The sequence below is a fragment of the Nannospalax galili genome, unplaced genomic scaffold (genome assembly GCF_000622305.1).
Source record: "Nannospalax galili isolate Female #2095 unplaced genomic scaffold, S.galili_v1.0 scaffold253, whole genome shotgun sequence".
NCBI lineage: Eukaryota > Metazoa > Chordata > Mammalia > Rodentia > Spalacidae > Nannospalax > Nannospalax galili.
In genome coordinates, this window is record NW_008335287.1 from 1,592,521 (window position 1) to 1,605,416 (window position 12,896).

The window sequence follows — 12,896 nt, forward strand, 5'->3', positions numbered from 1 at the left end:
CTGAAATTATAAAGGTTTTTAAAAGAAACTGCTGAAGAATATCATAGGAATTAAGCAAATACTTTTTGAGAGGACTTAAAATATAGTAACTATTAATGGTTAAAATTAAGAAAATGAAAAGGTATTAATCATGCCTATATACTCAGTACCCAGAAGCCTGAGATAGGAGGAGCTCAAGTTCAAGGCTAACCTGAACTTATATAGCATACCTTGCCACTAAAAAGAAAAACAAAATGATGTAAGTTACAGACTAGGGGGACATTTTTGCAAGTAGTATTATTGACAAAGTATTTGTATGTAGAATATGTTAAGACCTCTTATAAATTAGCACAAAAAAGACACCTTCCTCCCCAAAATTTGCAACAGTCTTGAATAGAAACTTCATACAGATGTTATAGAAGATACTCAGATTGCCCATGAACACATGAAAAGTTGCTGAAGCTCTGAAGCTCAGAAGCCATGTGGGAAATAGAAATTAAAATTATAATGAGGTTCTTTCACATCCACAAAAAGTGAAAACTTGAAGACTGATTATACCTCATACTGGCAATAATATAGAACAACTAGAACTACACACTGCAAGTGGCTCTGTAAGGTGGTTAGCAACTTCACAAAGTGGTTTTGGAAGTTCTACCAAAGTTACTTGTACGTCTAACATGTGACCCAGTAGTTGTACTCTTAGATATTTAACCCTGGAGGATAAAAGTGCGTGTTTATGACTGTGATGTCTAGTTTTCCTAATTCATGTCAACCACTGGTTCAATTTAGATGAAGTGAACCAAGAGTCTTGGCTTCTGAGATCTGTATTTCCATAACCATTCTGAGTACCCACCATCTTCTAAGAGGTTTATGATATTTGTTCTTTTAAATTCTTCTATATTTAAAGCTCTAGAATTAGCAAAAGGAGAGTGGCTATCTACTACTTATTAATGTGAGTTAACTTTTACTCAGTAAATGATAATTTTAGAAACCTAATTTAAAATCATTGATACACTATTTCATGTTATATATATATATATATAAAATTAGGAGATATGTATCTATCTCCTATGTATTGTACCTTTTCCTAGTTCATCCTTTTTTCTTGTAAACTGCTAGGAAGCAACTTGGTCCTTGTACACGGTACATAAGCACTCTATTGAGCTACCCTTTCTAGTGCTGGGATTATAAACTTTTTTTTTAATTCATGTGACAAAATTATATGACAAAATCTTAATTATCCTGCTGACCTTTTGGGTTTTTTTTGTTCTTGTTTTTTGAGATAAGATCTCACCATGTAGTCCAGACTGACTGAGGACTCACGATCTTCCTGCTTCTACCTTCCCACTGTTGGAACTATAGGTGTGTGCCACCATGATTGGTGACATTTTCCTTTAAACTAAAAAATTATTTTATTCCTGGAATCAGCATACATTGTATCACTATTACCTGCTTGCATTGAAGAGAATGATCAAGTTGAATTTTATATTTATAAACACTTCTGTTAATACTGCAATGATCCTGCTGTGATCTGAACAGGAACGAGTTCAAAAGACCTTTCCTCATCCAATTGATAAATGGGCTATTGCTGATGCACAGTCTGCCATAGAAAAACGAAAACGAAGGAATCCTCTTTTACTACCTGTGGACAAAATCCATCCTTCCTTGAAGGTAATAAAAGATTAGATTTTGGGGAAGTTCTTCATAACAAATAATACTTTATATATTATTGATGTGTATATATAGTATTAATGGCTTGTACACACCTGTATTATGTGCATGATAATTTGAAATAAAAATAGGGAATGAGGTTTAGAACAGTGGTGTGCTTTGCATGAGTGAGGCCCTGGCTTCAACACCCAGCATGTTACTCTCCCCAAAGAAAAGGAAAAAATAAAAGTAAATATACTGTTGGGTGTGGTCGCATACACCTTTGATCTCAGCACTCAGGAGGCAGAAGCAGGCAGATCTCTGCGAGTTCAAGGCCAGCCTGGTCTACATAGTGAGTTCTAGGCCAGCTGGGGCTACAGGGAGACTGTCTCAGAAAGCCCAAAAAAAAAAAAAAAGTAAATGTATTGTTATAAAATCAGATTGCCTTTCAAATAATATCTAAAGTTAATAGTGATGGGCCAACCAGACAACTTAGCAGGTGAAAATGCTTCCTGTACAAACCTGACAATCTGAGTTTGATCTTTGGAATCCATGGTGGAAGGAGAAAACCAACTCCCAAAGTTGTCTGTGAATTTCACACATGCACCATAGTACTTATATACCTATACTCACACATCTGCACATACACACATATGTACACACACAATTTAAAAGTAGTTAATAATGGTAGTACTTCATTGTGGTGTTTTGTGGTATCTTCCAATGACTACTACCTATGATCAGTTCTTACACAATAAGAACTGTGAGTTAAGAACCGTTTTAAAATTAATCTGTTTTTTATATATATATGTATGTGTGTGTGTATATATATATATATCGTAGATATCTTTATATACCTCGAAAGAGGAGATTAGAGAGTATTTAATCTATAGCATATGCTTGGTATACATGAATTTGAAGACCATTTGGTACAAATTTCAAGAATACCCAGTCCCTGCCTCCTGAAACACACACATATACACACTCTCCTTCAAAAAGAAACTGTCGTAATTGAGAGGTACTGATTATAAAGCAAGATCCTTGAAAAGTATTTGTCAAATGGGTTTTAAGAAGCTTTTAGTATGGGACTAGAGAGAGGGCTCAGTGGTTAAGAACACTTGCTGTTCTTCCAAAGGACCTGTTTGATTCCCAGCATCCACTTGGCAGCTAACAATCATCTATAACTCCAGTTCCAGGAGATCTGACACCCTCTTCTGGCCTCCACAGGCATTGTACACATGTTGATGCACTTACACACATGCAGGCAGCACTCACACACATAAAATAAAAATAATAAATAATAAAATATTTTAAAAAGAAGCTTTGAATAAAGTTTAGCCCAAGATTTCTTTTTTTAGAATCAACAATTGATAAAATTGTGAATTTGTTAGGTTAGATTTTTTTTTTTTTAGACCAGTAATCCAAGGATCAAAGACTATTTTTTATATTCTCTGGTACCAATGTACTGAGATATTTGGGGGTTTTTTTTGTCTTTATAGCCCCAGCTGGCCTGGAACTTGCTATGTAGACCAGACTGGCCTTGAAATCATAGAGATCTGCCTGCCTCTGCTTCCCAAGTGCTGGGATTAAAGCCATGTGCCACCATGCCTGGCTGACATTTGGTTTTTGAAAAGTTATTTATAGCCAGGTGTGGTGGCACACGCCTTTAATCCCAGCACTCAGGAGGCAGAGGCTGACAGATCTCTATGATTGTTCAAGTGGTCTATATAGTGAGTTCCAGGATAGCTGGGGCTACAGGGAGACCCTGTCTCAAAAAGACCGGAAAAAAAAAAAAAAAAAAAAAAGGTTATTTATAAGCTGAAATGTTAGATAGGAATTTTTTTTTTTCTTTTAGTGCTGGAGATTAAACCTAGGGATTTGCTTGTGCTAGACAAGCACTTGACCACTGTGCTACCCCCCCAACTCTTAAATAGGAGTTTTTAAGTATTTAACTAACACTTGACAGTACTACTGTTTTGGAATTGAAGTATTTATTTTCTCAACAGGAAGTCTTGGGGTATAAAGTGGACTACCATGTGGCTCTCTACATTGTGGCTGTATTGGAGTATATCTCAGCAGATATTTTGAAATTGGCTGGTAATTATGTTTTTAATATCCGACATTATGAAATATCTCAGCAAGACATTAAAGTGTCCATGTGTGCTGATAAGGTAAGTCTTAAAAGCTATTTAAACTTAGCTTGAATAATAGAACATGTAATTTCTACCTTAGTCTTTCAAATTTTATTTAATTTTAATTAAGTTAATTCATTCCTTTTGTGGTGCTAGGGACTGAACCCAGGGCTTTGCATATGCCAAGTAAGTGCTTTGCCACTGAGCTATTAACCTTCAGTCTTTATGTATTTTATTGGGAGTCTTTGGTTATTTGTTCTTGTATGTGTGTGTATTTTGTTTGTTTTTTTCTGACAACGGGAACTTGTTTTTACATTTAATATATATACATATACATATATATATGTATATATAGTTTTTTTTCTTTTTGAGACAGGGTCTCCCTGTAGGCCCAGCTGACCTAGAACTCAATATGTAGACCTGGCTGGCCTTGAACTCACATAGATCAGCTTGCCTCTGCTTCCTGAGTGCTGGGATTAAAGGCCACCACACCCAGCTCATTTAACATTTTTTTAAGAATAGGAATTTTTGCATTTTCTGTGTGTGTGTGTGTGAGCGTGAGCATGAGCGCGCACGCGCAAAGAAGTAGAGGGCAATTTACAGGAGTCAGTTCCCTCCTTCTACCGTATGGGTCTTAGGGATTGATGTCAGGTCGTCAGGCAAGTACCTTTATCTACTCAGTCATCTCACCTGCTCCGTTTGGTTTGAAGACTAGCTCAGCCTAGCCTCAAACCATGATCCGCAAGACTCTGCCTCTCAGTGCTGGGATATCAGCATGCACCACCATATCAGGTTTCAATTTTTTTGTAGTAGTACATGGTTATATTAGTAAATTTTATAATTCCTGATATTGGAAGACAGAAGAATGCTAGGTTTACAAAGTTTATTTCTAGGGTTTAACATCTATGGCAGGCGAGAGAAGGGTTCTTTTCTTCCAACCAAAAGGCTTTTACACCAGGCATGGTAGCACATGCCTGTAGTCCCAGCACTTGGGAGGCTGAGGCAGATGGATCTCTGTGAGTTCAAGGCAAGCCTGGTCTACATAGTGAGTTCCAGGCCAGCTAGGTCTATGGGGAAATCTTGTTTCAAAAAAACCAAAAATTAAAAAAAATTTAAAAAAAAAGCCTTTTGCATACAGGGAAAGGACCGCCCAAAACAAATAAGTTTAAAAACCTCAAATGAGCTTAAGAAAAATAGTTAAAATCAATTGATTTATTTTTCTTCATTGCTTTTTTTTCTGACATGGTATTACTGTGTAATCAGACCAGCCTTGAATTTGCTATGTGACCTAGGCTAGCAGCAAACTTCAGTTACTCCTGCCTTAGCTTCCCTGGGGCTGGAATTTTAGGCATGGGCCATCATACACACCTGAGTTTTGTATTTTTACAAAGATAATATACAGAGTTCATTGTATTTGTAAATTTAAGAAATTTTGAAGAACATGCTTTACTATCACAAGTTAATTTAGTAGAATATAGGCAGAGAAAAAAGACCAGTACCAAATTTGCTACTATTCTCTGATAATTTATTTTTCTTGCTTACAGACCCATCTTTCTTGTTTATAAGTTATTACTTGAGGGAAGAAATTGATTCTTCTCATTTTCTTCTCTCCTTTCCCTTTGTGTACCCACTGGTCCTCATCTCTCATTTCTCTCCCATCTCTGGTCACCACCCTTCTTTCTCTACTTCTGTGAATTTGAATATTTTAAATATGTGGTATTTTTCTTTGTGGAGCCCCTTTTTTTTCCTTGTCTATTTTGTTTTGTTTTGTTTTTTGAGACAGGGTCTCTCTGCAGCCCAGACTGACCTGGGACTTGCTATTTAGAGCAGGCTGGCCTAAAACTCGGAGATCCACCTGCCTCTGCCTCCCTAGTGCTAGATTAAAGGTAGGGACCACCATGCCCTGCTGGAGATCTATATTTTGACAGTAGACATTCCAGGTTCAACTTGTTCATTATGGTGCTTAGCGTTGTTTGTCTAAAAACATTTTGAATACTCTGAGCAGTAGAGGAGCTCATTGCTGTTGAACACACACCCTTTTACTTATCGCTCCTATCCAATCTACAAGATTCAATTTAGTCTTCCCTTTTCCTATTTGTAGCTTCCTGTGGAGGCCAGAGAGCATCAGATCCCCTGGAACTGGAGTTGTGAGTCTCCCAGTGTGTTTACAGGAACTGAATCCAGGTCCTCTGCAAGAACCGTAAGCACTCTTCACTGCTGAGCCATCTCCCAGAGCTCCTATAACTTGTCACCTCCATCTTACAGGGCGCTTACCTACTTTATTTGCCTTGTCTATCCTCTTCTTTCAGTGGTCCTCAATAGACTGTTCAAGAAACTGTGAGGGCTGGAGTGATGGCTCAGCAGTTAAGAGCACTGGTTGCTCTTGCAGAGGACTTGGGTTCGATTCCTAGCACCTACATGGCAGCTAACAACTGTTCATAACTACAGTTCCAGGGGATCCATTGCCCTCTTCTGACTTCCCTGGGCATTGCATGACATGGGTGTACTACATACATGCCGGCAATTTACTCATATGCATAAAATAAATAAAATAATTTTTAAGAAAAACTGAAGGACAGACTTTATAACATACATATTTGAGGTTTACCTTTTCTGTAGTTCTTTGAAGGCAAAAAAAATTAAATTCAAAGCAAACAATTTCAGAAATTCTGGGCACTGGTGAATTGATTTCTTGTGAAAATGTTCCTAGACAGGGTATCCCTGGAACTCACTATATCCATCAGGCTACCTTGAACTCAAAGAGATGCACCTGCCTTTGCCTCCCAACTACTGGGATTAAAGGCATGTTCAAGGAAGATCAGCTCTGGAGCTGGAGAGATGGCTCAGCGGTTAAAAACACTGTTCTTGCAGAAGACCCGGGTTTGAATCCCAGCACCCGCATGGCAGCTAACAACTGTCTGTAACTCCAGTCCCAGGCGATCCGACAGCCTCTTCTGTCTTCCATGGCCATCGCACGACACGGGTGCACTTACCTACATGCAGGCAATACACACACATACACATAAAAATAAAAATAATAAATAAAAACATTAAAAAAAAAAAAGAAAAGATCAGTGCTTCCTTACCCAGCAGTAATCAGCTACCCAATAGTTCTTCAACTAAGATTGGGCCTGCTGCCCATTTCTACAGCTGGGGTTTTGTCTGCTTGAGTTTGTGCAGGTCTTGTGCATGCTGACACCTTTGCTCTAGGTTCATGTGAGCAAGGTCCCAGGAGCACGTAGGCCTCTATTTCCATATGGTCATGTACCTCCTCTCTGGCTCTTATAGTCTTTCTGCCCCCTCTTCAGCAATGGTCCCTGAGCCCAGGATGGGTGGAGTTTAATATAGGAGTCCTGTCCAAGGGCCCACACTTTGCAGACTCTTACTCTCCACTCTTTGGCCATTTGTGACATTTTGTGTTCCTGGCCCTCTATTGCATGAGGGAGCTTCATTGATGAGAATTGAGAGATGCATTATTGTCTTCTTTACCCCTTGTTCTATGTTCATGAACCTTAGGTAGAGGTTGCATTGTAGATGTGCCACTTAGGCTTGGGTAATTCACAGACAACGTCTCTGTGTGACCAGTTATAGAACTCTGTAATAGTCTCCGTCTGGTACAAAAGAAGCTTTCTAGCTTCTTTGAGTGGTGACTATGATCCTTGACTGTAAATATAAGGATTCATATTTTGCACATAAGAAATTACATTTGTCTAGGGATGTGACAGCCTTGGGGGCTTCTCTAACATCTATGACATCTCTAGCTATTTGTATTTGGCTATATTTACAGTATCACACATGAGTTTCCTCCCATTGAGTGGGCTTTAAGTCCAATTAAGTAGCTGTTAATTACCCCCAAGATTAAAGTTCCACTACTGCACCAGTGTCATTTTCTGTGCTGATCACTGATGTGGTTATTAGGCCTTGAAGTTAGGGTTAGACCATCAATCGATGTTCTACCTTAGCAGCTTGTATAGTGCTCTCCAAATCTATGAGAGCTAGCCTTCAGGGGAAGTAGCTTCCAGGTCCGTTCCAGCTCCATTATCCAAATCCTGTGTATGCAGAGAGTTCTTAACCCTTTAGGACTTTTACAAATGAGGTATTATTATTTCTTTGATTTCTTCAACTTGAGCTGTGGATTTTTTTTTTAAATGCAAGTTTGAACGCTAAGCTCTAGATAATTTCATATTGTTTTTGAAGCTGTATCCTAGTATATCAAGATGTTTTATAAATCTAATTCTGATATTCAGCTTTTAGATATCCTATCCAGCTTTTGGTGTAGTGTATACAAATTTGAAAAACATTATTTTAGTTGAAATTACTTAAAGTATTTCTAGAAAGCAATATAAGAAATGAGATTTTAAACATATTAAGGACATCCTTCTAGATTTGAAAGTTACCACTTTTCTTCATTATGATCTTTCAGTTAGCTACTGCTTCACCTCTAACACAGAGTCAACAAACTTAATATATAAAGAGCCAATGAACACTGGGTATGGTGGTATATACTTGTGGGACACACATATAATTTCAACACTCAGGAGGCAGAGGCAGAATTGCTGCATGTTTGAAGCCAGCCTGGTGTCCATAGTGAATTGTAGGTTAATTCAGGTTATATAGTAAGACCCTGATTCGGAATGATCAAGCAACAGCAACCCTCTAATTCCGCTCCTGCCTGAAATAAAAGCCAGATGGATAAGTATTGTAGTCTCTCTGGCAACTACTCATTTTTGCCCTGGCAGCACAAAAAAAGCCTTAAATAAATGAGCATGGGCGGTATTCCAGTAAAGCTTCGTGAAAACAGTGGGCAGGATTTGGCATGTGTACTATAGTTTGTTCATACTTGTTTCAGACTTCCTTTTCATAGTCACCTGTTTGTCACAAGAGACCGTCTTGTGCTTAGCTAAAACTCCAGATGAGTGTATTTCCAAGTCTAGTTATGTGAGTGAATTAATGGGATTGTTTGACATGGTATGATCTTTGTAAATCTTAAACTGATTTCTAGTGGTCACCGTTTCAAGATCACATACCATCTGTTCAGTAAATATTTTGGGGGCTGGAAAGATGGCTCAGCGGTTAAGAACACTGGTTGTTCTTGCAGAAGACCCGGGTTTGAATCCCAGCATCCACATGGCAGCTAACAACTGTCTATAACTCCAGTTCCAGGGGATCTGACAGCTCTTCTGTCCTCCACAGGCATTGCACAACATGGGTGCACTTACCTACATGCAGGCAATACACACATAAACATAAATTTACTTAATAAAATAAAATATTAAAAAAATTTTGGAAACTGATTTCTAGGGATCTATTTTATATGGCAAAGAACTTGAAAAACCTTTTTTTTTTTTTAAAAAAAAAAAAAAGAAAAAGCAGGGGCTGGAGAAATGGCTAAGCAGTTAAGAGCACAGGCTGCTCTTCCAGAGGACCCTGGTTCAGTTCCCAGCACCTACATGGTAGCTAACAACTGGTCCTTAACTCCAGTCATGGACTCCAATACCCTCTTCTGGCCTTCTTGGACACTGCCTGCACATTTTACACTACATACATGCCGGCAAAACATTCATATACATAAAATAAAAATAATAAAAGTTTTAAATAAGTAAAAACTAAAAGCAGCATTGGGCTATTCCAAGGTATTTTGACACATCAGAAACTACTGAGATTAATAAAATGGTCACTAAGAAAAACAATACTTTTTTCTAAATTTCCTAATGTAACTTTGTCAGTGTTCATACAGTTCTTACTGACCAGTAATATTTTAATCACAAGTACTATGAGACACTTTTATAAAAGGAAGGAATGCTAACTATATATTTCTGATGTATATTTTTCAGGTTTTGATGGACATGTTTGATCAGGATGATGATATAGGTTTGGTTTCTCTCTGTGAAGATGAGCCTAGTTCTTCGGGTGAATTAAACTACTATGATCTTGTCAGAACCGAAATTGCAGAAGAAAGACAGTATCTTCGGGAACTAAATATGATCATAAAAGTATTTCGAGAAGCCTTTCTTTCTGACAGAAAGTTGTTTAAGCCTTCTGTAAGTATTTTTGGGTTTGAAATTTTATGTACATTCCCCAAATAAGCAGCAGGTTAAAAATCATAAAGAGTATATTATTTAAACTTTACTAGTATGTAAAAATGTTCTTTTGCACATTGGTGAGTTTTAAAAACTCTGAATTGTATACATACAAGTGCAATGACAAAATTCAAGGGAAGGATTTCCATTGGAATTACAGCTTTTTCTGCTGTACAATAATTGAAATTTAGTTAGAGTTAATGAAATTAGTCATTTGGAATGGTGGAAAGATGTATAATGTGGAAAAGGAAACCCATTTTTTTTTTTTTTGTCTTTTTGAGACAGGGTCTCCTTGTAGCCCCAGCTGTCTAGGAACTCACATGTAGACCAGGCTGGCCTTGAACTCATAGAGATCCACTTGCCTCCCCCCTCCCACGTGCTGGGACTACAGGCGCGTGCCACCACACCCGGCAGCTTAAAGGTTTAAGGGTGAGATTTTCTTTCTTATTTTGAGACAGGGTCCCAGTATATAGCCCTGGCTGGCCTTGAACACAGAGAAATCTGCCTGCCTCTGCCTCTAAGTTCTGGGATTAGAGGCGTGTGCCACCATGTTCTGCTAACTGTAGGAATTTTAAAACAATTTCAAGTGAAGAAGCAAAAGTGGAGCTCCTGTGTCTGAAGGCAGGGGGGAAGGGACGAGTAGCCTGGGTGTTCAGAGAGACTGGCCGTCTTATCTCTGTAGCTTCTAAAGTCAGTTCTCTCAGGATACCTGTAGTCCCAGCATTCAGGAAACTGAGGTAGGAGGATTGGGAGTTCCAGGCCCACCTGGACTATATAGTAGATACCATCTCAAAATAGACAAGAAAAAAAAAGAAGAAAAGAAAACCAGTTCAGATGTCAGAAATCCAGCTACACAAGCACTGTCTTTAAAAAAAAAAGTTTCTCTTTCCTTCCTTTACCAGTGATATATTTTTCTCTGTTACATTTGACCCACATTGTAAAAACATTTGGTCTTGAGCTTATTTATCTTATTCCTCCTAAGCTCCTAACCAGAACATCTTAACACATAGGAGTGATGCTCAGTTACAGCTAGCTGAGTGCTTCAGAACTAACTGAGATTTTTATTCTTTTCCAAAAGAATGAATTCAGGTGATAATTCAGAGTGTTTTAATTGATCTTCATTTTTTTGTTTCGTGTACATGTTTAGTTTAATAATGTTGCCATCTTCTACTGGATAGTTTATAGCAAAGAGTCAGGATTTTGTTCTTAAAAGTATATATGCTGGGCCGGGCGTGGTGGCGCACACCCTTAATCCCAGCACTTGGGAGGCAGAGGCAGGCGAATCTCTGAGTTCAAGGCCATCCTGGTCTACATAGAGAGTTACAGGCCAGCTGGGCCTACAGGGAGACCCTGTCTCAAAAAAGACCAAAAAAAAAAAAAAATGTGTATGCTGGGCATGGTGGCACGCGCCTTTAATCTCAGCAGGCATAGCTCTGAGATCAAGGCCAGCCTAGGCATTCTAGCCCAGCTGGGGCTATATATAGAGAACACCTGTCGCAAAAAAAAAAAAAAAAAAAGTTTAATTTTATTTGACCCTTATAAATGTTATGAGATGTATATGGAAGATACTCCCACTTCCACTTTTCTGATATAAAATAGTTAAGACTTAGTTAAATTAATTATAGCACTGCAACTTGAAATCTTTTAATTTAATTAATTTTATGTGTATGAGTGTTTTGCTTGCATGTATGTAAGTGTACCTGTGTTGTGCAATGCCTGCAGCTAGAAGAGGGCATCAGATCCCCTGGAACTGGAGTTACAGATAGTTGTTCACTGCCATGACCATGTTGGGGAACTGAACTTGGGTCTTCTGGAGGAATAGTCAGTGCTCTTACCTGCTCAGCTATCCCTCCAGCCCCTGAGTTCGAGTACTTTTCTACTACATTATAAATGGACTTTGTCTCTGATATTGAGTAAAAGTAAATAATTTTTGAATATTGTTTACTGACAAAACTGTACTACCAAGCTTCAACAATAATGTGAAATTGGTCACTGTTGCTGTAATTTTAGTGTGCCATTCACTCAAATTCTCCACCCTATTCAAAGTCTTTCAGTGTAATCATGTTTTTGTTATTTTTTAAGAAAGCCATACTAATAATTTAAAATCTACACTTGATCTTAGCCAAAAGGCCTAGAAGTGATAATTTAAAATCTATGTATATTAAAAAAAAATAGTTCAGCGTGGTGGCACACACCCTTAATAGCAGCACTTGAGAGGCAGAGGCAAGCAGATCTCTGTGAGTTATGGCCATCCTGGTTTACATAGCAAGTTCCAGGCCAGCTGCGGCTACAGTTAGACCCTATCTCAAAAAGAAAAGAATAAAACACTGCTAGTTAATGTTGCATTCTTTGCGTCTGAGTATCCCATCAGTTTTTACTCCTAAGGAGTTAATTTGTCTCTTTTCACTGGATTAATACAGATTTGATAGACAATTTGTATTGTAGAGAAAGTCAGAAGGAAATAATTCCTTTTTCCTCCATCTTTGTATCTAGTATAACTTTCTTCGTAGACTGGACTGTAACTTATGAGTTAAAAGTACCAGACTGTGGAACTAACCTTCTTGGATGTTTAACAGCCATACTTTGAGGCCTATAATAATTTGGTCAGAAGGACCTAAAGGACAGTTTTTGCTCCTTACTCTCCTAGGTCAACTAAGTTCCAGGGGACTATGAGCATCTCCCAAAATGTCCTGTAACTGTAGTGAGTCACCTGTCCTCTTGATCAAGGAGGCCATGGAGAATCCATCAAATGGTCTTGAACCAGTGTCCAGTCTACAAAGAGGAGGGTCAACACAGAGGAAACATTTCCTCCATGCTTCCAAGCGAAGCCAGCCATGGTTGAGCAAAGCCAGCCATGGTCGAGCAGGACCTTTGACTTATCTTCATATAGAAGGAGCCAGGGGCTCCTCCCAAGCCCATGTAACCCCTGAGGAACAGATCCTCAAATGGCCTTAAGAGTAAAAATAAATTGGTTTATCTGGACCAACTGTATGGCCTTAAACACCCAAAAGGAAAGTGTAACCAAAGATTAAAGGGGCCAATATAATTTTTTAAG

At 38.4% G+C, this 12,896-nt stretch overlaps 1 protein-coding gene across 2 annotated transcripts in view; it reads left to right on the top strand.

Moving 5' to 3' along the window:
* Sos2 (SOS Ras/Rho guanine nucleotide exchange factor 2) overlaps window positions 1–12,896 on the top strand; it is a 74,802-nt gene that overhangs the window by 352 nt on the left and 61,554 nt on the right. For both annotated transcript variants that reach the window (XM_008829854.3, XM_029561981.1), the window contains exons 2-4: window positions 1,519–1,650; window positions 3,636–3,800; window positions 9,596–9,802. In XM_008829854.3, the coding sequence (XP_008828076.1) occupies window positions 1,519–1,650; window positions 3,636–3,800; window positions 9,596–9,802 (504 nt within the window). The remainder of the gene's footprint in view (window positions 1–1,518; window positions 1,651–3,635; window positions 3,801–9,595; window positions 9,803–12,896) is intronic.